The sequence below is a fragment of the Chroicocephalus ridibundus genome, chromosome 10 (assembly GCF_963924245.1).
Source record: "Chroicocephalus ridibundus chromosome 10, bChrRid1.1, whole genome shotgun sequence".
NCBI classification, from domain to species: domain Eukaryota; kingdom Metazoa; phylum Chordata; class Aves; order Charadriiformes; family Laridae; genus Chroicocephalus; species Chroicocephalus ridibundus.
In genome coordinates this window covers 4,997,839-5,018,349 of record NC_086293.1, presented here as the reverse complement: position 1 = coordinate 5,018,349, position 20,511 = coordinate 4,997,839, and the positions used below count along the sequence as shown (strand labels likewise).

Below are 20,511 nucleotides of genomic sequence, written 5' to 3'. Positions count from 1 at the left end.
CCTCTTACCGGTGCCCAGGCCAGCACAGCTGTCGCACTCCCAGCTGGCCGTGCTGCTGCTCAAAGAGGAGCAGTGTCTGTGGGTGCCCTCGGCAGCACAGGAGGAGCACAGGAGCAGTTCCCAGGGCCTGGGGAAGAAAACACGTCCATGGCTGTGAGGACAAAGTGACCACAGCACGGGACTGTCTGGCAGAGCTCTTGCTCTCAGTCCTTGCGCTTGAAGCCCTCGGCCAGACTGAGATCCCGTGCAGAGCCCCAGGGTGCAGCGTTGGCAACTTACCCCCCTTCCTCTGCCTGCTCCCTGCCTCCTGGACAAAGGCAAACACTGGCATCGCAGCGGCTGTGCCTCTCTCTTTCTCCTGCGTATGCCTGGCCGTCCTCCCATGATGGTAGACTGATGGAGAAAGCAAAACTGATGAGCCCCCGCTACCCGGCATGAGGCAGATGCAGGGCGTCCCTGCTCTTCCCCCCCTGCCAGTTTTCCAACTCCTGCCTGAAGCTGAAGCTCAGACTCGTGAGACATTGTGAGACATCGGAGGGTCAGCGCTGCTGGAGCAGGCCCTGGCACGGCACAGCGCTTGGGGTTGTGTGTGTGTATGTTTGTGTGCCTGGGGGGGTGATGATGTCATTTGGGACACCACGATGTCACATGGGCTGTGATGATGCGGTAGAGGAGCAGGTGCGTGGGAATGTAGGGTTTACATGGCGTTCCCCCCAAAAGAGGCAGATCACAGCCCCAAAATGTCTGAAAATTCCGGGGGCGGTGGTTGTGATTTAAAAATATTACAACCTGTAACTCTGGGTGTGAGGCATTGAAATAAAGAATAATCTGTCAATTTTATATCTATTGAAAAATAATATTCATTTCTATATATAAAAGGAGTTCATCATAAAAACCTATATCCCTAAGGATGTTATGATCCTCTATGATATAAAGGAGTTTAGTCTACAAAAAGATCTTTAAAATATATATTTATAAAGAGCTATTCATGTGTCAAAATATATATCTAAATAGATAGCTAGACTAATTAGATGTTCTGTATAAGTGTTGATATATAAGTCTAAATAGCTCTAACTTATAAAGATATTCTATAGAAGTCTAAATAGATGACGTATTCTCTAGGTGTGTGTATATATGTGTGTGTGTGTAAATAGATACAGCAGTGTAAATGTCTATGCTATATGAGGTTTCTAAAATGCAAAGAAAGGCTGTTTATAGAAAGGGTTTAGAAACTCTCCCTCCCCACTAGTGTCTCTTCACAAAGCACTTTCCAAAGCTGCCGCATCCCCCGTCTCCTTTTGCCCCTTTTCCCATCCTGATTTGGGGTCAATTCCCCTGAACGGGGACTTTCCCCTGCAGGGCTGCACACACTGAGCGGGAGCTGCCGCCACGGCACAGAAATACCGTGAACCCCCTGATTCTTGGTCTGTGCTGGCGGACACCCCCCCGCCCTAATTCTGGGGGCAAAATATCCCAATCCAGGGCTCCTGGGAAAGCCAAATCCACCTGAATTTGTGCAGCTGGAAAGGGAAAAAACAACCCCGTTTTCATGCAGGAAAGCAAAAATCGCCAATTTTTATTTTGTGGTCCCTGTCGGACTCACTGCTGTCAGCCCCCCAGCCCTGGTGCCCCACGCAGCGCGATGCAGCGTCCCTGGGGCTCGTTCCGTGGGGAAGCCCCTGTTCCGCAGGTTTTTGGGGCAGAGGCGCTGGCTGACGCTGCCTGGGCTGCGAGTGCGGGCAGGGCCGAGAGCTGGAAGCCCCGCAGCCCAGTCAGTGGTCGCGGTGCCCGGCTGGCCTAAGCGGGCTGAGAGCGGTCAGCGCTCATCGCCCTGATGAGCGCCGAGAGCGGGTTAATTAAGGGGGTGCTGCCGCCCGGCGGCCGAAGGCCGTTACTGCAGGCGGGGAGCGGCGTGTGCGCTGTGGACCCGCCCCCGGCCCGCTCTGGCCACGCCCCCTGATCGTCTCAGCCACACCCCGGCCCTCTGTGACCACGCCCCCCGGTCACGCCCCCGGCCATTTATGACCACGCCCCCTCCCTCACTGGCCCCGCCCCCCGGCCCCGCCTCACCGCACGGTCGCTGCTGCCGCCCCGACCCCAACCCCTCCCCGCCGTGGGCCAAGTCCGGTACCGCAGCGCCGGCCCCGCACGGGCCGTTGCCGCGCGCCATCCCCGGCCAAAAAAATGCCAATTTCGGGCTCCCGGGAAAGCCAAATCCACCTCGATTTGTGCAGCCGGGAGCCAATTTGGGGAAAATAGGACCCTCCTCGGCCCCGCCTCTCGCCCCGAGCTGCGGTACCGGCTGCTGCCCGCCAGCACTCAGCGCTGCGACGCGCGCTGTACTGCGCATGTGCGGCCCCCGCCTGCAGTACCGCACGGTGTCCGCAAGACGGCAGAACTGAGCGCTGTGGAGCCCGCTGTAGTGCGCATGCGCCGCCCCCCGCCTGCGGTGCCGCATTGTGGCCGCAAGGACACGGCAGCGAGCGCAGCACCGCTGTGCACTGGGGGGGCCGGTCGTCCCAGCTCAAGACCTTACGACCGCAAGCCGGTAATGAAGCTGGGGAGACGCCTGCTGCCCCCTCGGCCCCGCCTCTCCGCCCTCCTCTTGCGTCCCCCTCAGCTCCGCCCCCCGGCCCTCCTCGGCCACGCCTCCCGTTCCCCTTGACCCCGCCTCGCTGCCCGTTTCGTCCCCGAGCTGCGGTAGCCGTGCTCTTCCGCGAAGTGCCGGACCCCAGGGAACGCTGCGGGGCGCGGGGGCGGACCGCGCGACGGGTTTATTTTGTGCTATCGCACACAGCTCTATAAAGCTTTTAAGGAGAAAGAGCCGGGTTCGGGTGAATTCCCCGCCGGCGGGCCCGGCCGCACGGCCCCGTTGCCACGGCGAATGCTCCGCACCCCTGCCGGGGCGTCTTCACCATGGCAACCGCTTCCCGGACGGATGGGCGGGAGGGTGGGTCAATCAGAGCGCGGGCGCCGCGCTCCCATTGGTCGGATCGCCTCACCGCGCTTCGATTGGTCGGATCGCCTCGCCGGGGGTGGGGCGCAGTAGGGATTGACGGTCTCGACGAACCAATGGAGCGGAGTTTCTCGAGGATTGAGGGGGCGGGCGGCGGGGAGGCAGCCAATGGGCGCGCGTCATGGGCGGGGCGGGCCGGGGCGCTCCGGAAGCGGAGAAGTCGGGGGAAAATGGCGGCCGCCTCGAAATCGGAGTGGAGCGGTCCGGGCCCGCGGGGCTGCCGCGCGCACGCCGTGAGGCAGCTGGACCGCGTCAAGGTGATTCGGGGGCGGTGGGGGGCCTGAAGGGTCCCGAGGGGTGATGGGAGTGGGGGCCGGGAGGGCCCTGAGTGGGGCTGAGGGAACGGGGGGCTTGAGGGGGCATTGTCGGGTCGGAGCGGGGTGGCTGGGCCCGGCTCCCCGCGGGGTCCCTTCGGCCTGTGGCGTTTGCGGGGCGATGCTGGCGATGCCGGAGAAGTAAAGCCCGGCGGTAAGAAAGCTGAGCCCGGGCCGTGCTGCTGCCGCCCCGCAGGGCCGTGGGGCTGGGCTCTCCGCAGTCCCCAGCGCTCCCCTCAAAGTGCCCGTGGGGCCCTGGGGGTTCCGGGCTGTGGGGCGGCTGCGCTCCCTCAGCGTCGCCCAGGGGGCGAGGAAGCAGAGAGGGGGAGCCGGTTTAGGGCCAGACACGGAGACCAGCTCTCCTGCTCCCGGGGCTGGCAACTAGGCTCACGTGGCTGGTTTTGGGACTGAGAAAGAGAGGGAGTTGCATGGCTTTGGGCGCAGGAAGAGGGCTCGAAATGAAATCCATGCCAGGCCCCCTCCCTCTGTGCGGAGGGTCTGTCCCTTCCCTGCTCCCGAGGGCAGCAGTGGCTTGCAGGACCCCCGGCTCATCCCTGTTGGCTGGGTGTGACAAACAGGTTCATTTCTCTGCTCTTCTTTTCCCAGTGTCACCTTCTGCAGCACGGGAAGAAAATCCTGCATGGCTGATTCCACTTCCTGCTCAGGTAATCACACACGTGGGGCTAGGGGAGCGGGGAGACACATTTGCAAGTTCAGGGATGCTACAGCTAGTCCAGATAGAAAAGGCAAATTTTCTGCCAGTGGAGAAAAGCTGATGAGGAGTTGCAGTGAACAGAACGTGCCTCCTGCCTGAGCAGGGCCCTTGGTAGTTAGGAGTGATTTCCTTTGGGGTCAAAGCCTGAACTTTCACCTAGGATGAATTAAGAGCTGCCTGTTACCTTTGTTAGGGTCAAGAGTTTCTCTTCTATTTGTTCCTACTGGTTCCACAGGCGAGTGCGAAATAGCCTTTTCCTAGGTGTAACTCAATTTTGACTAAGTCTGTGGTGTCAGTCTAATTAATGTTTGAGCCTCTAGCTGACAGTAGAAATGTAATGAATGAAACGTGATGGAAACTTATGTGTCACATGGTTTTTATTCTTTTTTTATTATTATTGTTTGACTCTGTATGGCATGTTTTTCTGTGGCTCAGTCTGCATTGTTCCATGGAGCCTTCAGTCTAGGACTTTTAAGCAAAAAAAAATCGCCAATTTTTATTTTGTGGTCCCTGTCAGACTCACTGCTGTCAGCCCCCCAGCCCTGGTGCTCTGCACGCAGTGATGCAGCATCCCTGGGGCTTGTCCTGGGGGGAAAGTCCCTGTTCCACAGGTTTTTGGGGCAGAGGCGCTGGCTGACGCTGCCTGGGCTGCGAGTGCGGGCAGGGCCGAGAGCTGGAAGCCCCGCAGCCCAGTCAGTGGTTGCGGTGCCCGGCTGGCCTAAAGCCGGCTGAGAGCGGTCAGTGCTCATCGCCCTGATGAGCGCCGAGAGCACGTTAATTAATCTGATAAAGTTTTACTCTGGAAACAACGCATTCCAAATATTTGTAAAGGCATCTCAAACAGGATCTCTCTTATGTTTGGCAGGATACATGCTACATAGTCTTAGAGACATGGAGCTACTCTTTCACAGAGACTGCTCTTTCTCACCCTCCTTCAGCACTAGGACCTGAGAACTCAGCAAAATAACCCTGTGTTATCTTTGTAACATGATCAAATTCTCAAAAATCTTGCAAAGTAGCAAGTCACATTTAAACCATGTAGACAAAAAAATACCAAGCCTTGGTACAAACACTGAATTGTCACAATAAACATGTACTTATTTAAAAAAAGTTTAACAGTCTTTTCCAATATTACTTCCTAGAATTTTCAAAGGATGTTTTTCTGCAGCTTCTTCAAAGAAGAAACATGGAACGTTGCTGACCAGTAAGGTAAGAAAGATTTATTGTTTTGCTTTCACTTTCCTTCTTGCATCCTTATGCTTCTTCCGGCATTCCTGAAAATATTTCAATTTTAACATAATATTAAGAGAGGTTTCTAAATTCACCTCTTTGTTTCAAACACTTTTTTTACATGCAGTAAAGTAACTGGTCCTGTACAATATAGAGATTAAGTAATTTACCTGACTGGACATCAGAACATAATGTTACATACACTTCTACACAAAAAATTTTTAGTTCCCTGGTAATTATAAAGTTTCAAGCCCTTCTAAAGATCCTGAATTAATTTTTAATGCAAATTAAGCAAATAAGCAGCTGTGTTACCAAGGAACAGATGTTAAAATACTCACCTCAAGCAATAATCTACGTCTGTCCTCCCAGCCATCTTTTTCTTCACTGAGCTCTACTGATCTACAAAATAACTTAGGGCCCTCTGCACAAAACAAAGAACAAATTGATATGGTTAAACACTCCCAAATACGCTGCTGTTTGTAAATCTCGTGAGCAGCACAGCAATAAGCTCAGAAGGGTTAACACAGTAAATTCTACACAGACATTTAATGATAGTTATCTAACATGTCTCAGGAAACAAACATTATTTGAGGCTGTCCTGATAATTCATTGTATAAAATACCGAAAGCAGTTGTTTTGGTGGCCTGTGGTTTTTTAGTGTGGGTTTTTTTTGTTGTTGTTTTGTTTGGTTTTAACTATGAAATTAAATTTGTTTGGTTTTAACTATGAAATTCATTATATTCACAAGAAAAAAACCTGCACTCTTTAAGATCAAGAACCATATGGAGGTATGTGGCTGATAAGAATATTCAATATTCTTAACAATAACACCAAAACACAGAAAAAAGCTAAAAGACCATATGTATGCCTGAAAGGATCCAAAATGTCTAGATAACCTGTCAAGTGATTTTTCTTTTTTGTAAGCCCTAAAAGACCAGCCACATGCTGGGCAGTTTTCCTCTGAAAAGAGGAAAGGAAGACAGCTGCTCAGCAATTATTTCACCAGGACTTTCTTGTGAGCTGTGCAACCACAACTTATACCACATGTAATGATGGAAATTTGCAATTTTTTTTTCTTAAACCTCTCATCTGTGTTTTAACTACAAAACATTAATAACGAGGCAGTTATTTTTTTCTCATTGAGTTTCAGTAAGAGTTAAAAAAAGGAGGGAATAAGTTCTATTATACCTCTTAGTCGTTCGTCGCCTTTGGAGAAGAAGAAAAACCTAGCACTTTCTGTCTGTGGTAAAGAGAAAAACCTAGACAAACAGAAAGGAATTTTAGCATCATAAAAGTTACCGTCAAATTCCATTAACACAAGTTAAAGCTGTAACGCTCCAGAGAAATAGTATGCTTTGAAGAATATTACTCAGTAGTAACCAAATATAGCGTTCTATAAAAAAAAGCTTTCTTAAGAAAACTTAATAGATATTTGACTTTTGGCCAAACCCACTACCCAGTGAAGTTCTCAGGCATTGAGCTAGAAACTTAGCTTTTATACTCAACTTCAAATCAAGTGTGGTATTGGGATTTTTGACTGTTACATTCTGTGCAGCAAGAAATGGTTTCCTAAGACAACTTCCATTGTTCAAGATGCGGAATGAAGATGTTAGTTTCCCATGACCTGAGTGCTGCTATTAATATTCTCATAGCATCAAACTACTACAACCCAGTAGACAACAAATACAAATATAACTTGCATTTCTTTGTCCCTTTCACTTTCTGGTGCCTCTGGTTCATCTTCGCCCTCAGAACTGCTGTCTTGGAAACGTGGATCTTCTTGCCATGTGGCTTTTACAGGTTTTATTACTTCAAGTACATAGGGCTCTGCAATAGTATCACAATTGAAAAAAAAAAAAATCAGATTACTTCCTCACTTTTCAGTAAAAATTTCTACTTCAGAGTGAATAACGTAAATTGGAAAAGGCATATTTAAGGACAGAAACCTCCCCTCCCGGGTTTTCCATCACCCTCTGGGCAGGTGTGAATTTAGTTTGCTTTCTCATACACATTCACCCTCAAGATTCACAACTGGTATCATCACAGCATACGGAAAAAGTGCAGGAGTCCTTCTGAAGCTTGCTGTTAGGGTCCAGGGTTCTATCAAGTCACTCTGACCTAACAATCACTATCAACTGAGTTGGGAGTAATTGCACCCATTCCTATTTTTATCTTGCAGAAGTTGGAATAAAAGCTTTCTTAATAACTGTCTTTGCAAAGAAATTCATAATGCCTTAGCTTATTCTTTCTGTGTGTTTAAGCTACGTTATTTTCACAGATGTATTCCTGCCCGTAGCATACACAGCCAGTTGCCAGAAGCCCAGTTCACACACGGTAACTTAAACACGTACTGAGCCCTTAACACTTTACCTCACCAAAAGGACTAAGGCTAGAAAGCTATGGTACACTTTTGTTTTAGTGTATAAACACAGTACTTGTCTGGATGACCAGAACAAAGAATAGCTCCTGTGGTGCCTCTCTCTGGCAATATAAAACTGTTTCCAAACCCAGCAGTAACTAGACCATGAAACGCAAACAGTATTTTATGCAAGAGAAAGATCAGAAAATTCTACTTTGGAAAAAGTAAGCATTTGCAAGTTTAAATTGTCCACAAAACACTCATAGTTTGTGCTCAAAGACTATCCACATATTCTCCCTTCATGATTTCCACATGACACACGTGATCTTAAAGTCAGGTTAAACAAACCCAACAAAAATAATCACAAAAATCACCTAAGCAAGTTTGAGCTATGTGCAATGGAGAGAGACTTCCCTTTTTGTTTATGCCAATACAGCAGCTCGCACAGTAGCCCTGTTGCCACCAAACAGGGTTCTTACACAATATAAACCAATAATTATTCATAACAGCAAATATAAGACACAGTGCTCAAGTGCAGTTCTCAGTGTTAAGAACTTTGTGAACTCTGAACTACATCTCCACTCAGGTATTGATTTTCCACTTTGTTCTACACATCTCCTACAGATTCTGAAACCCGTATTATTGCATTCAGAAGACACTGAATACTTTCTGTCGTCAGCAGAAGTGTGGAGGTCTGTTGGTTTTCTCCTGTGTTTGTTTTTAGTTTTTTCTTTTGTATTTCAGTTAACTTCACACAGTTTCTTTTATTTCCTACATTACTACTTATTAAGTTACTTGATTTCAGATTTTTTAATCTTGATTTCATAACCTTTGTTTTTATCGGAGGCTAGGACACCCCAATAATGTGTCATTCAGTTTCAATTTTCTAGAGGTACAATAATAAAATTAAGTATGTAATAAAACTATCTTGAGGTCAGCTCTAAGATTTTCTTTTGCTCATAGTGCTACCTTAATTAACACACATTTTATTTAAAATTTTGTTGGTTTATATGAAACCTGATTTGACTTGTATGTCTCCCCCCCACTTTCCTTGAGAAATGTAGTGGATGATAAGTTTTTCCATCACTGTTCAAAAAACAATTATAGTTTCTTCTCAAAATACTCCTTTCAAAATTCCTGGGATGGAAGCATGAATTAACTGTGATTAAAATACAACAATCTTGGCAAGTGTAAGAAGATCATAATGACTTTGCATAATTACTGACTTTTGCCTCTGAAAATCCCCTGGATTCTGAGTTTCTAGACACTGTCTTACTCTACAGTGCCTGACATAAGCTACTCATTAGAAACTGTACTATTATATACGTACTGCTGTTACCTTCTTTTCTGCCCGACTCCTCCGTGTCTCCAAAGAAGGAAAACCTGAAACCACTGGACTCCTGAGCTCCATTACTCCCAGCGTTTGGTCCCAAATGGTCAGGTCGGGTAGAGTCCTCCGCCTCATCTTTGTCCCAGGGTATTTCTTCATTTTTTTGTGCTTTGCTCTTTGAAGACCCAAACAACTCTTTTAAATCAACAGCAATCTCATAATACATTTCTTGAGACACTTCAGGCACTTTCTCACGCTCTTCCCTCTTCTTCTTCCTTTGAGCTTTACTGAAACGAGATCATTAAAGGATAGTACTGCAGCACACATATTTTTAAAAGTTCCCAAAGAGGCAGCCTTGCTATTAATGTCTGCCTAAACTTATACAAGCACATGAATTAGTACTTCACTTTTAAGGTTTTGGTGGTTGTTGGTGGGGTTTTTTTTGGTTTGGTTTGTTTTCTACTTCTTTCTTAGCAATTCCACGTTCTGGCAGTAGGGTATTTCCTATTGCCAGAAACAGGTTTCTGGCATAGGGCAGCATGACTATCCTTTTGGTTTAGAATTTTGACCCATTTCTTTTCACCTCCTGCAATTTACCCACCCTTGGAGGGTATGCAGTGGGGAAACGTCTGAGGTTTCACACTAAAGGCAGGAACAAGGCTACTTTATAATTAACCACATCCTGACTTTTCACTTAATATGTGATAGCATATAAATTAAGATATTTAGGACTTCCTGGCAAAAGAAATATTAAGAGCTAATTTATTTTTTTTTTCCTCACAGACTTGCAAATCTTAAAGTCCATGACTTGAAGCAAAGGGGATAGCCTGAAGGTGAGTAAGGAAGACAGAAAATAGCATGCAGAGAGTAGATGCTAGAATGAAAAGATGACATTGAATCATGTGTTTTTAGTGGTCACAATTCTTATTATATCTTGATTTTAGCAATAACAGAGAGAACTACAAACAAACAAACAGAGCAGTCTGCATAGTTTCAAACTCAGTCTTCTGCTACAGCCGTCTTTCTGCGGGAAGAAACATTACCATTGTAGTTACCAAACTATAACATTACCTCTCTTTTTCTGTAGCACTTGTTTTCCTTTCAAAAACTGCATGGTCCTGTCTTGTGGGATCATAGCGGAGGGCATTAATATCTCTATAAAAATCAAAAGGAAAAGAAAAACCATGAGACATTCTAGATGTTCCACTGAAAGCTACCCTCAACCTTTACTGTTGGATTCCAATTCACATTGACTTCTTTACCAAAATGCTCCAAATCAATCCAAAACCTAACTGGCATTTACAAAGTACTTGCTAGTCACTGTCAGGATCAGGAAAAGTTATAAACAGAAGTGGCTTTAATGAAATTGTAATATTTCATATAAAACATAGACCTCAAGTCGTGTGTGTTATGCATTAAGAGTAACTTTATACCTGCACCTGTTTATCTTTTGAAGAGTGATATCAATATATCTATTTCTTCTAGTACCAAACATTACATAAATTCAATTAGTCCAAGGGAAAAAACCAAAATAAAACCCAAGTAAAACACCTCAAACAAACAAAACCTCATGATACCCATCTTTCAAAATTTAAACATTTTCGGGACTTTCAGCTAAAGCAGTCTAAGGTCTAGACTGACCTCAAAGCTTGTGTAGCAAAGCCCACGCTGCCTTATTGCAATGCAAGAAGGTAATCACTTATTTCCCCTCCTCTCCCTAAATTAATGCTCACGGCATAAATTAACTGCTTTTAAATGGTTACATACTATATCATTACTGAGGTATTAGAGAACACTGTAATTCACAAAACTTTCCGAAGATGATGTCTGGGATTGCACAGATTATTTCCCCCTCTGCTTAGTCTTCAGAAAATACATGAACATTTGTACAGAAATCATGGGATTAAATAAGACTGTGCAGCAGTCACAATGGTGTCTAGCAGTCAGCAGTCACTGATGCAACTCTAGTAGTGACTGTTGGTAAAAATTTACTAATTGCACGCTATTTAATTACCTTAATACTACTAACTTCCACCAATTCAGTCCACAGACCAAGATCTGTTAAAGTGCATAGTTAAACGTCACAATACTTCCAACAGTACATTTCTGAACCTATCGCATCATCCTCTAATGAAGGCTAGAGCATGCCCAACAGCAACATGTAACAATTTCCTAATCTAATGAAGAAATTTCTCAAAAGCAGACATACAGATAAATGGGAAAAAAAAATATATATTTCTCCACTGAAAAAGAAGTTTGATGCTAATCACCTGTAAGCCAGAGAAAACAATAACCTTATTAACTGCTATGGAAGTTAGAGTCTAACTTAGCGACTCACTGCCCAACTCACACGTTCTTTGTTTAGCCAACCTAAGTTTGTCTCCACAGAGAACAGAAATATATCTTACATAGGCAAGGACTTAGTAAAATCTTAATTTTTCATAACGAACGATCCAATCATTCAAAATCTATTACAAGAAACTCAAGCAGGCATCTGATAATTTTTTCCGTAAAACAACGATAATTACCAGTTGTATAATCTATTGGGACACTCAAGTTTGGAAACTGCATTAAAGACTGACTTCAAATGCACATAACAGAGAAGGAAATACTTTTCTCAGTCAGCTAGGCAGAACCTTTAGTTGTGAAACACTGACAAAAATGAAGCCTTCCTAAAATTCCTTCTTTTTTGATGATGGATTATTCATACTTGAATTTCTTAGCGTTTGTGGCCGTTTTAGTTGTCTTAGGGTGTTCAAGGTTGATATTCAAGAGGCTTCCCAGTATTTGCAGGTTTTTCTTTTTCTCCGCAGCAAGCTCTTCTTCCTCATCTGCCTTCAAGATGTTTGTCTCTGCCAAGAGAAAAATAAATACATTATTTTTCCCCCACTGTGACCTGAGTAAGCCTGTAATATTTGATATATAACATTACTACAGTACTAGAAGAGCTCACACATATCAACACACCATTTCCTTCATTTTAAAGCTACTTAGAGGCTTTCTCCCTTGTACTTAGAAAATCTTTGATTAGAAATGTCATGGACATCTATTTCATGTGAAAATCAGCTCCATTATTTAACCCGTTCCCTGCTTATATCACATAAATGTCAACCGCTTTGCCACTGACAGATGCTGTACAGAAGACCACATTAAAGCAACAGAGGGAATAGTGTAACTAGGCAAAAAAATAAGTTTCAGAAACAAATTCTGAGTCTTGAAAACTAGGTTAAAAATTTTGGGTTTGGTGTGTGTGGGTGAATAACTCTTTAAAAAATTTTTTGCCTTTTTCAGCTTTTCTGCCTTCTGTTGCTTAAACAAAAAACCCCAAACTCTCCAAGTCTGCCAAATCAGCCGTGGACTGCAGGGTGACAACAAAACGGTTCAAGTGAATGCAATGGTCAAAAAGTTTATTTTAAAGTCACCACCTATCCTGAGAAAAACATGGATAAACACATCCTGATATCATCCTGTATTAAAAAAAAATATATTTTCCAATGTTGATTTATCAATCAAGTATGTCTCATTCTACTATTACAAATACCTTTGCGACATATACATTTCAGAAAACACAGCTACCAATATATACAATGTACAGCCACAACGCAGTTGGGTTATTTTCCTTAAGGAGTCACTAAAGAAGCAAGAGAGGCTTAGCCTGTAAGTTGCTTCAAGTATCCACAATTAAGGCTCCACGATATAGGTCTATTACTGTCATTAACCAGGAAATAGGAGGAGGTTTACCTTCTTCTTCACCGTCACTTTCAAGGAATCGAGCATCCATGCGAAATCTTTCATCTGTGCCAAATCGTGATTGCAATTTCAAGAGCTAAACAAAATGTAATAGATCCTATTAAGCACTGGAGAAGAAAAATCAATGCTCAGTAACTTTTTTTTTTTTTAGTATAATTATGCCAACATATTAATAACCTTTAGCTCGTGATACCTTCTCTAGAAATTTCTTTGTATTCAAAGATGACAACATCAGAGAAACTCCTCCCACTCCCCAAAACACATTGTTTCCTCCGTGGCTACTGTTTCCTCTATTTAACAGAATTCTCTTGCAAGTTTGTAAAAATCATATTCAGCAAGTATGCAAACCTACCTTATGTTCTTCTGAAATGGCATTATGGAGATTGAGAAGTAAACTAAATTACAGTAATGGGTTCACTCACTCTTTCACCAGCTTTGCCTTCAAACTGAGGCTTAATTTTGAATCTCTCATCGTCTGTGTCACCTTGCTCATCCTCACTGCTTTCAAACAGTCTGCTCAAAGTTTTAGAAGCAGATTCATCCTTTGTTAAATAGAAAAAAAATACAAAAAAGCAATTGTTTATATCATTTTGAGAAAATAAATCAGTATCAACTTTGTTCGTATGTTTTCCAGTAGATTTCTTTAACAACCAGCTCACTTACTGATCCATGCACTTCAAATCTTATGTTGTATATATACACACCTTGTACAATTCTGCTCTACAGTTATAACTATGAAATTTTAGCATAGACAAAATATCCGTGTAAAGGGTAACTCACGTGTTACAATACAAGAGAGTTAGGTATAAAAATCCAACTTTCTAATTGTGTCAAGGGAGATCAATTTTAAAATATCAATGTATAATTACGCCCTTTCTGAACAAGCTTCATTTTTGGTATAAACTCTAGGACGTAGTTTAAGTCAGTTAATAAATATCAATGATTATAAAAGGTAAGCACTCCATGGCTTCGAAACAATTTTCCATAGAATTAGATGTTCTTTTAAAGAAAAGGAAAAATACAGGCCAGGGATTCTAAATACAGGGTAAGATACACATATGTAAAAAGAAGTGCTAAATGTGAGGAAAAGTGAGAAAAGAAAGTTTTAATTAAGTAGTGAGAATGGTCCTAACCTTACTGCATTTATGAAGAAAAAAGCCAACAAAAGCAAGACCAATGGTTTAAAGCTTTAGCAGAGATGCGAGTAAAAAATGTGATAAGAAGTTCTACTCCAGAAAAAAGTACTTAATTGTGCTGAACATATGGCGGTAAAATCCTGAAGAGTCTGCTAAATAAGGTCTCAGTTAGCTTAGGTGTAAAGAGGAAGAACCACACAACTTCTTTGGACTCTAACATCACTTTAAAAACAAGACGCTGCATTAATAGAGATTCTTTGTCCACAGCGTTGAAAGAGCAAAGAGTTCCGTACTACTCAAGCCAAATCTCTTCCCCTTCCTTTGAAGTAACAAAATTTCAAAATTATGCATAAGCCCTACAACTTAAACATTCTTTTTCTATTAATCGAAGTTAGATTATCTCTTAATCAAGTCTCAGTCTCCTCACAAATTCTCCAGGTTCTCCAGCTTTATCAGATGCATGGTTAAGTTCTTAGAAATCTGTTTCACATTAGCCAAAAAAAAAAAAAAAAAAAGATTCATTCATATTAATTCAAACCTTATCTACTTTTTTCTGTCACTTCACTATGAAAAATGGTCTTCAGAATAAAAGGCATAGTCATATTGATGTGGCATTACCTTACAGAATACTGAAATTTTCCCCAATAACACTTACTTTTTCATGCGTATTTCCCAAACTTGTATCTTTCTTCAACACCTCATCTACTTCAGCTTCACTTTCCACATCTGAATCGAATATGATGTGTTTATGCTTGCCTGCTGGCTGGCTATCCTATGTAAGAGTGAAACATACCAAACACATCAAATACTTGCTACAGTCATACATAAACATCTAAAAGACATTTCCACAACATGAAAGGAGGAATCTGCTATTCCTCTTGCAACTCTGGAGACATTCCAGGAATTGGGTACGCATCATTTTGTATACTAGCAAAACAAAACTGGCAATGTAATCAGAAATTTCAGACTATGATTTTAAAATACCTTAAACCACATCTATTCGTTTCCCATTTTCTTTTACTGCATGCTATTCAGATGGAAGTTGAATGTAATTACCAGATTTGAAAGAGCGCCTTGAATGAGTTTCTTCTGTAATTCTCTCTCTCTCTGTCTCTCTTCTAGAGCTGCCAGTCTCCTCTGGTTATCCAGCAACTCTTTCTTTTCTGTGTTAGGTTCCTTTGAGGCAGCAGCATGAAGACGAAGCTCCTTGTTTTCCAGAAGGCTTGTCCTCCCATTCTGACATTTATTACCTTCACTTTCTGGATTTTTATTCCTTACATCCCTCTTCAATTTTTTTGAAAGCAGTTTTGGGCTTTTCAATTGTCGTTTAACTCTTTTCTGTGACACTGCAGCATTACTCTCCATGTCGCTGCCCTCAGCTTCACTTTGATCACTACAAGGGGCAGCATCTCCATGCTCTGAATTTCGGTCTTTTTGCAAAGAACTCACATCTTTGTTCTTTCCTTGTAAATGTGACCTGGAAACAGGCTGATCTCTCTCATCTTCTAAGGAGGCAGCATCTGACAATTCCTCATGCTGTTCACAATGCGTATTTTGTCTGTCTTTGCTGCTGACTTCAAGTGAATGCAACGGATGGTTCTTAGACTGTCTTTTAGATGACTCCTCCCCACAGCAAGAAATACAAGCTTCAACACCTAAACTTTCTACAGACCTCTTCTTTAAACTAGTGCTGTCCTTGGTTAATTCTTTTTCACAAAGGGACCCCATTCCTCTGAAGGGCTGGTATTTCAAATGTAAATTATTTTGTCCCTTGGAGATTTCTTCATTCTCCTCCCCTGCTAAAATTGCAGCAAGTACATCTTCAGGACAGATACATTTTTTTTTAACTGCAGGGTGAAATTTAGAAAGTGTTGTTTTATTTACATTACCCTTAGGATTTTCTTCAACACTGCACTGATTAGAACTCTGTGTACTGTCTGATTCTTCTTCTGTTGTCCCAGAGTTTTCAGTAGCTAATGCTTTTAAGTCATCTAAAGTAAGGTCTAAGCGGTAACAGTTTTGCATCATGGATTCATAATCAGAACTGATTTCAGACTCCCCTTTCTCAGGATCTGAACAAGAGCTTTCACTATCACTTGTCTCTGTTGTGCTGCTAGCTGCTCTACTCTGCAAGGCAGCAATTTTGAATTTTTTCATTTTCTCTTTTCTTTCAGTGTATTTTTCTTTTAACTTGTGAGTTTTCAGTGAGGAGTCATTTACCAAATCACATTTTTTGTTATTTAATATTTCTTTATTTTCCACCTTCACCTGTTTAGAATCTTCTAAAATTGCAGTTTTCCTGCTGCTTAGATCTGGAATTTTACTTTCAGCAATAATTTCATCTCTATCTGCTGAATCATAAACATTATTGCATTCCATAGTCTCTTTCTCTCTATAACTTCCTTTGATAGCTTTCTTCATGGCACCTGGACTGCTTAAGGACCAGTGACTATTGTATTTTAATTCAAAATTATCCCCAACAATTTCTAAGTCGTCACTTTCAATCTCAACGTTTTCGGCTTTCTGTATTTCACTCTCTCTCTCTACCATTGCTCTGATTTCCTCTTCAGAATCAATATCACTATCAGAAATACTCATATTATTTTGAGCTGTAACTCCAGAAACATTCATTTTATCTGATAATAAACCTCTCCCTGATACTGTACTATTAAGACCGCTTGATGGAGGCAATTTAGACTTCTCACTGGCTTTGGATTTTGATCCTTGATCTAGTTGAGGTGAGGAGCTTGTCTTTTTTGAATGTGACTGGGACCCAGAAGAGAGCGCTACTGCTCCATTCAGAGCCTTACTGCCCAGTGGCCTCAGTTTTTTAGGTGTTTTTTTAGTTACAGGGAACTCTCCTTGCCGCTTCTTGTTTATGCTGTCTTCTGTCCCTTCCAAGTGCCAAGTAAGCTCAGATATAGGAACCGCATGTGTCAAGTCTAGTTCCAGCTTTCTAAGGTTATGGCAATATTTTGATGGGTCGTATTTCACAATGTTAGTCTGAGTTAAGGAATTAAAGCAACATGATTATTTCATCATGCAGACTTCCAATCTTTACAAACAGGTTAAATGCTGCATGAAAGGCCAATGAAGAGTCCTTTTCAATGTTATGACTATAAACCTTTAAGCAACTGACTTGCAGTCTAAAAAAAAAATAAAAATATTCAAATCGCACAAACTTACTGCAAGATTTACTTAGGGGATTCAGTGAATCAAGTATGACATAGTAATCAACATTAAGACCGTTAAGCAAATGTTTCCCCATATGATGAAAGAAAGAAGGGAATTGTGCCTATGCCCAACCAATAGGAAAAGGATATTTTATTTTTTTGTTGACTCCTAAGGTGCAGGATAGGCAAGACTCTGCCGAATTTACCAACAACCCATTTCTAAAAGGGAAGAAAAAATGATCAGTGTTAAACAAAAAAAGGAATGAAAATAACCCTGGAATAAAACAAGAGATATATTCTTTGATAACAGGAACGCTAATAAAGAACCATCTGTGACTAATTCTTTTTTTGTTTACTCTCTTGAGATATGTTCGTACTGTGCAACTTAGCCAGCTTCCTTCTCAAAAAAAGAGCAAACCAAAACCCCAAATTTTTTACAATCTGCAAATAAATACTGACAATAAAAAACTGAATTTCTTCACTTTACAAGTACTATTTTTAATATAAGGCTTCTGGTTTATGAATTAACACGGATATCTATATGGACAGGATCATTATTATTTTGCCTTTTTCCCCTTTCCCACTAAAAAAATTAAAATTTCACCCCATCACTCTCCAAACCCATTCTGTGCTTAGCAAGTAATTTTGAAAACTTTGTAGTAAATACAGTTTTTTCTGCCGAAATTTGCACGTTCAGTGACTTTATTCCAAGTCTTACTTTCATAAGCATGTGTAGACCCTGATCCTAAATGTGTTGAAGCACAGAGATTAAGTCCTGACAACCCAGAAGTCAAAAACGTATCTGCTGTATGAAAATAAGAGACACGTTCTCTTTACATGCGTTTAAGGGTGACATGAAGATATTGCCAACATAAATGAATAACAACGCATTTACTAATTCAAGATGACAGAGAAGACAGTATGATCAAGATTATTTCCAGTCATTTCAAAGGACGACAGGAACATTCTACATGTTTACCCATAAGGAATTTCTTTTAGACTACTTTTCACAAGTTGGATTGTCACACTTCATAACAATTTCTTTACATAAAGTGTAGAGATTTGACATAAATTTAAATGTAATAAGCTTGTGCTCAATTCTGGGTTGTTGTGGGGTTTTTTTGTTTTAATTCTCTATACATTTACCCCACCATACCTTATGGTCTGGCACCTCTGTACCTGGTACTGCTTTCATATGAAAGTCTACAATTCCAGCCTTTTTCAGTGATTCCAACAGACACGTTTCGTCATTTCTCTGTGGCTTTTCCTTCTGCAGCTTTGCTTCCTCTCTCTCTACAGCGAGCCTGTACCAAGAAGTACATCATATATGAAAAAAAGTCTGCCTATACGCTAAATTATAGCTGGCAGGGACCCTCTCCCACAAAACAGTAACCATTCACTGCTTAAGAAACTAATGTATCTGCTGCCTTCAAGGGAACAATGATGAAAACATGCTGCAGTATCTAATATGCATCAACAGTCCATCAATGGCAAAAAAACCCAGAAAGAGTAAGACCGTAGCAGAGGAAAGCACAGCCATAATGCTATCAGGTAAACAGAAAAGGGGTAGCTATAGCAACAACATATATTTTTTAAAATTGATTTTTACCTGTGCAAAAAGCTTTCTTTGGCCAACTCAATTTGCAGTGTCCCCCCTTTCCATTTCGATTTATTTAAAACTGACATACCTGTAAAACAAGGAGACGGGAAATGAATATTTTCTACATTAAAAAAATACACGTTAGACGTAACTATGCCTCCTTCTATGATAGTCTGAAGTTTCTTTAGCATGATCTTATACTCCATTACTCACCTGATTTAAGTTTGCATACAAAAGGTCTGACACCCAAAACTTAAACAAACAAGGTCTACATCCAAAGTTAAAAGTTCTGACTTCAGAAGAGTCATTCAAGTCTGCATGGTTCAGTTCAACTACAAACCTGAAAATTCAGATATATGTACTCTGAAGTTTCTACACTACTGTTAGATAGGCTCTTCTCTACTTAAGTACTTCTGTACTTCAGCTTTCCTATTCCTAATGGCAGCATTCCATAAGTAAAAGGGCATATTACCATTCCTTCTTTCAGGTATTTTCACCTGCCGTTTTGCTGCTACATATTACACAGGTGGGTTTATAACTATGCCAGTAGTTTTGTAAACCAATTGCTTTAACTGAAGCATGCTTTATGTAAACTACATTTCTTCTCACATCAAGTCACTTCTAACATTTTATGGACCTGATGAAAGCATTTGAAGCACATTTCCTATACCCTTTCATAAAAGGATTAGAACAAACTCATAAATCACCTATTTCAGTCACAGGAATCTTTTTAGTCTACTTACATCTAATTACTGAAAACTCCAGTAAAGCAACTTCCATAAAACTGCAGCTTAAAGAAAATGGAATGAACACGACAACAGAGTGAAACAGGGTCTACCTCAACCACATCCTGATTTGACAACTAGATACATTTTCAGTAATGGAACTTGACTCAAAGCATAAATAATGTACTTACACTTTTTAAGATCTGTATCGGAAATGCTGACACTGATGTAAGCAAAAGTTTTCACTGGGTTCCCTGCTCAATGACAAACATTCAGTTAATTCCTATATAATTTCAGCATTTCTTTTAAACTGAAAAATAAGCTATTTCCTGAAAATAAAGCATCTCTGAAGCAAAAATTCCATTTCAGAATACAGATTGAAAAACAATTCACTTTGAAAGGATGGATTCAAAACTGTTACCCTGATCATCTTTTCTGGTAATAATCTCTGCATCCGAAACACGCCCAAACTTGCCAAATCTTTCTTCCAGTTCAGCCTTAGAAACTGTATGGCTAAGCCCTCCAACGTATAAGCGTTTTGAGACTTGTTTGTTCTCCATGTTGAGAAGTCAAGCTGAAACACACATTCTCTTTACCTGTAGTAAGAAAAAAGATAACAGGTCACTAACACACCGTAGGAACTCATGCAATCATCATACCAAGCTGTGGAACGCGTCGCTCGGTCAGAAATCCTCCACAAAGAGCCTCTGGAGCAGAGCAGAGCAAAGCCAAGGAGCGCTCTGCTCCAGCCAGCACCACTGAGCCCTGCAGTGCCGTAACCGACCGGGGGTTAGGCCCTGGGGGGCTTTAAGCCTCGAAGCGTACGATGGGGTGCAAGTGCCAGCGTCTCTTCCCAATATTAAGCTTTCTAAGGATTTTCTAAGCGCGGGGGGCTGAAGGGACTCATGGGGGAGGGAGGTGTCACAACGCGCCCTCAGCCCCCACTCCCGCCTCCCGGGAGAGCCCGCGGCACTCGCAGAGAACCCCCACCCGAGAAGCGCTGCCGCGACCCTCCCTCACCACCGCCATGTGCGATCCTCGCAGCGCCACTCCGTTAACCTTCCCCCCCGACACCTCTTCCCGGCTCTCACTGGCGAAAAGAGGGTTCCGCCTGCGGGGGCCGCCGAGCTTCCCCGCGCCGCGCTCGGGAGCCTGTTTCCGGC

General features: G+C 42.4%; 1 protein-coding gene and 1 long non-coding RNA gene across 3 annotated transcripts; one reads left to right on the top strand and one right to left on the bottom strand.

Annotated features, from left to right (window-relative positions):
- Window positions 1–4,439: 4,439 nt before the first annotated feature.
- On the bottom strand, window positions 4,440–20,415 carry NOL8 (nucleolar protein 8). Of its 2 annotated transcripts, none has more exons than XM_063347868.1 (17): window positions 20,369–20,415; window positions 19,770–19,944; window positions 19,540–19,602; window positions 18,633–18,711; window positions 18,180–18,327; window positions 17,174–17,242; window positions 14,907–16,847; window positions 14,506–14,622; window positions 13,137–13,256; window positions 12,706–12,790; window positions 11,675–11,816; window positions 10,036–10,119; window positions 8,974–9,251; window positions 6,976–7,102; window positions 6,464–6,534; window positions 5,614–5,696; window positions 4,440–5,319 (listed from the first exon to the last, which is right to left on the bottom strand). In XM_063347868.1, the coding sequence occupies exons 2-17, from the start codon at window positions 19,906–19,908 to the stop codon at window positions 5,266–5,268; spliced, it is 3,600 nt and encodes a 1,199-aa protein (XP_063203938.1). In that variant the 5' UTR covers window positions 19,909–19,944; window positions 20,369–20,415; the 3' UTR covers window positions 4,440–5,265. The 2 variants fall into 2 exon arrangements, with proteins under 2 accessions (XP_063203938.1, XP_063203939.1); XM_063347869.1 differs by lacking the exon at window positions 20,369–20,415 and adding an exon at window positions 20,339–20,357.
- LOC134521416 (uncharacterized) lies at window positions 8,249–12,473 on the top strand. The gene is made up of 3 exons (XR_010072750.1): window positions 8,249–8,326; window positions 9,748–9,797; window positions 12,256–12,473. It is a non-coding gene; the product is annotated as an uncharacterized LOC134521416 (long non-coding RNA).
- Window positions 20,416–20,511: the final 96 nt, after the last annotated feature.

Bases quoted from the DNA above. Each gene is read 5' to 3' on its own strand.
- NOL8 (XM_063347868.1), bottom strand. From the start codon at position 19,908: ATGGAGAACAAACAAGTCTCAAAACGCTTATACGTTGGAGGGCTTAGC. The intron at 14,623-14,906 runs GTAATTACATTC...ACTCTTACATAG, and splicing joins AAGGCGCTCTTTCAAATCTG to GATAGCCAGCCAGCAGGCAA. The intron at 12,791-13,136 runs GTGAGTGAACCC...CATTTTGTTTAG, and splicing joins AAGGCAAAGCTGGTGAAAGA to CTCTTGAAATTGCAATCACG.